The sequence below is a fragment of the Nicotiana sylvestris genome, chromosome 7, assembly GCF_000393655.2.
Source record: "Nicotiana sylvestris chromosome 7, ASM39365v2, whole genome shotgun sequence".
Lineage (NCBI taxonomy): Eukaryota > Viridiplantae > Streptophyta > Magnoliopsida > Solanales > Solanaceae > Nicotiana > Nicotiana sylvestris.
Genome location: NC_091063.1, coordinates 157,192,904 through 157,196,394, shown reverse-complemented (window position 1 = coordinate 157,196,394; position 3,491 = coordinate 157,192,904). Strand labels below are relative to the sequence as shown.

The 3,491-nt window shown below is 34.9% G+C and overlaps 1 protein-coding gene across 1 annotated transcript; it reads right to left on the bottom strand.

Moving 5' to 3' along the window:
• Positions 1 to 1,101: 1,101 nt before the first annotated feature.
• LOC104223249 (E3 ubiquitin-protein ligase SGR9, amyloplastic) lies at positions 1,102 to 3,122 on the bottom strand. Its single transcript, XM_009774647.2, has 3 exons — positions 2,688 to 3,122; positions 1,962 to 2,104; positions 1,102 to 1,617 (listed from the first exon to the last, which is right to left on the bottom strand). Exons 1-3 carry the CDS (start codon positions 3,077 to 3,079, stop codon positions 1,295 to 1,297), a joined length of 858 nt encoding a protein of 285 aa, XP_009772949.1. The 5' UTR covers positions 3,080 to 3,122; the 3' UTR covers positions 1,102 to 1,294.
• Between the last annotated feature and the right edge of the window lie 369 nt (positions 3,123 to 3,491).

Sequence of the window (3,491 nt, the reverse complement as noted above, 5' to 3'; positions counted from 1 at the left end):
ATTTTTGAGACGAACAAAAATAGAAAATGTAGTAATTTTAAGATTATCCTTTTAAAATAAATGAGACGAGCCTCGCCGAATAAAACGCACAAACCGCGAGGCCCTCATAAATGTATATATTAAATACTTAGAATTTGGGATGGGCCGTTTAGCGAAATTCACGGTCCTCCCCAAAAATAATAACGTGCTAGTCTCTTTAGGCACGTTTTTAATAATATTACTTTCCTAAACTTGGGTGCGCATTTATGTGACCTAAGTCCAAATCTCAACGGAGTCGAAACGTGTCTATGACCACGGGTACATTGATTGTGACGAGGTTCGAGATACGTTTTCACGACGTTGCAATTCTATTAAAAAATAATAATAATAAAAGCGGTTTAAACTTAATAAAAGCACACAAGTCATAACATGTATTAAAATCATATATTTAGCCATTATAACAATTTAAGCGACCGTGCTAGAACCACGGGATCTGTGGGTGCCTAACACCTTCCCTCGGGTCAACAGAATTCCTTACTTAGAATTTCTGGTTCGCAGACTTCATTTGGAAAGTCGAAAATTTCCTCGATTTGGGATTCAAGATAAACCGGTGACTTGGGACACCAAAAGCCAAACATTTCCCAAGTGGCGACTCTGAATTAAATAAATAATCTCATTTCGAATATTGTCACTTAAATTGGAAAAACTCCCTCACGCATTTATCCTTCGGGGTAGGCGCGCAAAAAGGAAGTGTGACATATGGCATAAGTATTAATTCTAAGATGATAAAAATACTCTCCTTATAATTATAAAGCATCATTAATTTGATACTCCCGTAAAGCAACCAGTCTCAAATCGAAATAAAGGAAAAAGGTTACAATAAATCGACTGTTATCATAAAAATATATTTTCAATATGTGACCATTAGTATTAATTATAAGATAATGAAATTACTCTCATTTTTATTATAAAGCATCATTAATTTGACAGTCCCGCAGAGCAATAAGTCTCAAATCAAAATAAAAGAGAAAAGTTACAATAACTTGATCGTCATCATAAAAATAATCAAATTATGATGAATTTCCCGAATCATGAATTTAATGAATAACGTAATCGTTCAAATGATTTGTAACTGAGGTATAATTGATTGATAAATGGTAAATGAAGATTGCAACATAATTTGATCAGAAGAAAGAACCTATCAAAACTATCATGTATTTCTACAAGATTTTTTTAACTCTTGGCTATTAATATAATTAAGCTGATAAATTAAGATTGGTACTAAAATTTGATCCATGCAATTTTCATGACTGAATTAATCAACTCCTACAAACTTTGCACTAGCACTTGTCTTGACAACAACCTCCCACAACCGTCGGATCTCGGCGAAAACATCATCGGACGGTAGCTGAAACCGGCAACATGGACATGTGTTCCTCGTTTTCAACCAAGGCAAAATACATATCCAATGAAACAAATGATGACATGGCAATTTACAAACATCTCTTCCTTCTTTCATCTCTTCTTTGCATATAACACACTCTCCCCCTCCGCCGCCACTCACTTCCACTGACGGCAGCGCCACCACTACCGCCACTGATGTCGCCACTTCCTTCCTATTTTTTCCTCCACTACTATCTGCATCGGCAGAGATGGATTCAAAATTTACTAAATTCTGAGTTCTTTGAAAATATAAATTTCAAAATAGAATATTTATATTAAATAAAAAATAATGATTCAATTGAACCCATGCCTCGAACTATACATCCGTCGTTATTCGGCGAATATATACGTTGTCTCAGCGGTATCATGGAACACCACTTCGTCTAATAATTTGCTAAATATGTATATATTATAATAAGAAAAATAAAATACTGGGTATAAATATCAAAACTATTTGTTATTATAATGATATATTCACTTGTTCACTTCTTTAAATATTGATATTTCTTACGAAAAATCCTGAGTAAATCACTGATTACCTGTATGATTCATGGCATTGATAAAGTTCTTGCATTTTGCCACCATCTCAATGAACTTCATTATAACTTCTCTGTTAGAGCCCCTAATGGTAGAAAATTTTAGCGCGTCTTTGGCAATGTATTGACAAAGAATAAGGCGCCACCTATTAAGAAAAAGCATATAAAAAGACAGAGTTAATCAAAAGAACACTACATATTTTGGGAAAATATACAGACAAGTTTTTGTACGGCAAATTGACTAAGCTATTTCTCGAAAAAGACATGAATTATTAGTAGAGTCGGAAGAAGGTTATTGATCAGAACTGTCATCACATATCATGATTCATGGAAATAAAATGTACATTCATAGTTTGATTCAAGTATTCAATAAAACAATTAAAAATCAAGTATTTTAATGCAAAAAGCTTCGGGGATAATTTCTGGGATGAAAATTTAGTACTATCTTATCCCTTGTTTGGTTACTAAGTTATCCCAAGATTAAAACTAGCTACCGGAATAACTTATTCCTGCCAAAGGATGGAATAGTATCCCGAGCAGTAAAATTAACAATCCCAGGATTAATACGGCATGTCAAATAGTCAATAAGAAATAATATCAGATAACTAATGCCAACATAACTAATCTCAATATAATTAATCCAAACAATAACTAATCTCAGTATAACTTGTTTCAAACCAAATGACCCGTGTATTACTTCATATAGATTACAAACTATCTAACGCGCACCTGGATGGAGGGAGATCGAGTACTGCTTCTGGATCATGTTGGCGGAGTTCACAGAGCAGGAGGAGGAGGAGGACGGCGTCTAAATCGCAGAGTTTCATAGAGGTGGTGGAGGGTGGTGGCAAGATTGTGTTATTGTGCATGAAATGAGTGAATATTGCAAGTTTGGACAATAGGTGTTTGGCTATAAGGAGAGACTTGTTGTGTAAGGAGAGGGAGTGGAGGTGGTGTAAGGTGAGAGAAAAGAGGGTGGGAGAAGAGAGGAGAGAGAAAATACGGCGGTGATGGCGGTGGTAGAGGGCGGAGAAGTAATGTGTTAGATCGGAGAGTTGAGGCGGAGTAAAGGTGGAAAGTGTTGACATGATTATGGATTCTAAGTGTCTTTGATCTTTCATTATGGGATCATGTGCTTTGGTGGGAAAGGTAGGATTTTTTTAGAACGTGTGGGCTTTATAGGCATTGAGTTTGGTTGCCAAATCACGCAAAACACTCTTTTCTTATTGATTATCATCATAGATCAACGTGAAATATTATGCAATTGTATTTTTATATTATGAATGTAATTTAATGTGTTATTATTACTCCCTCCATCTCATCAAATTAAGTGTCATGGTTTCTGAAAATGGTTGTCTCTATTTTAGACGTTATATTTTCCCCACTTTATCCATAATAATAATTATTTTTGAAGATCATCACTATCTTCACCTCATTTCTCGATACATTAGGGTAGAGGCGGATCCAAGATTTGAAAATTGTACGGGCACTGCCAAATAAAAATTCAAGCAAATAGTACAGTCGGAATCAAAC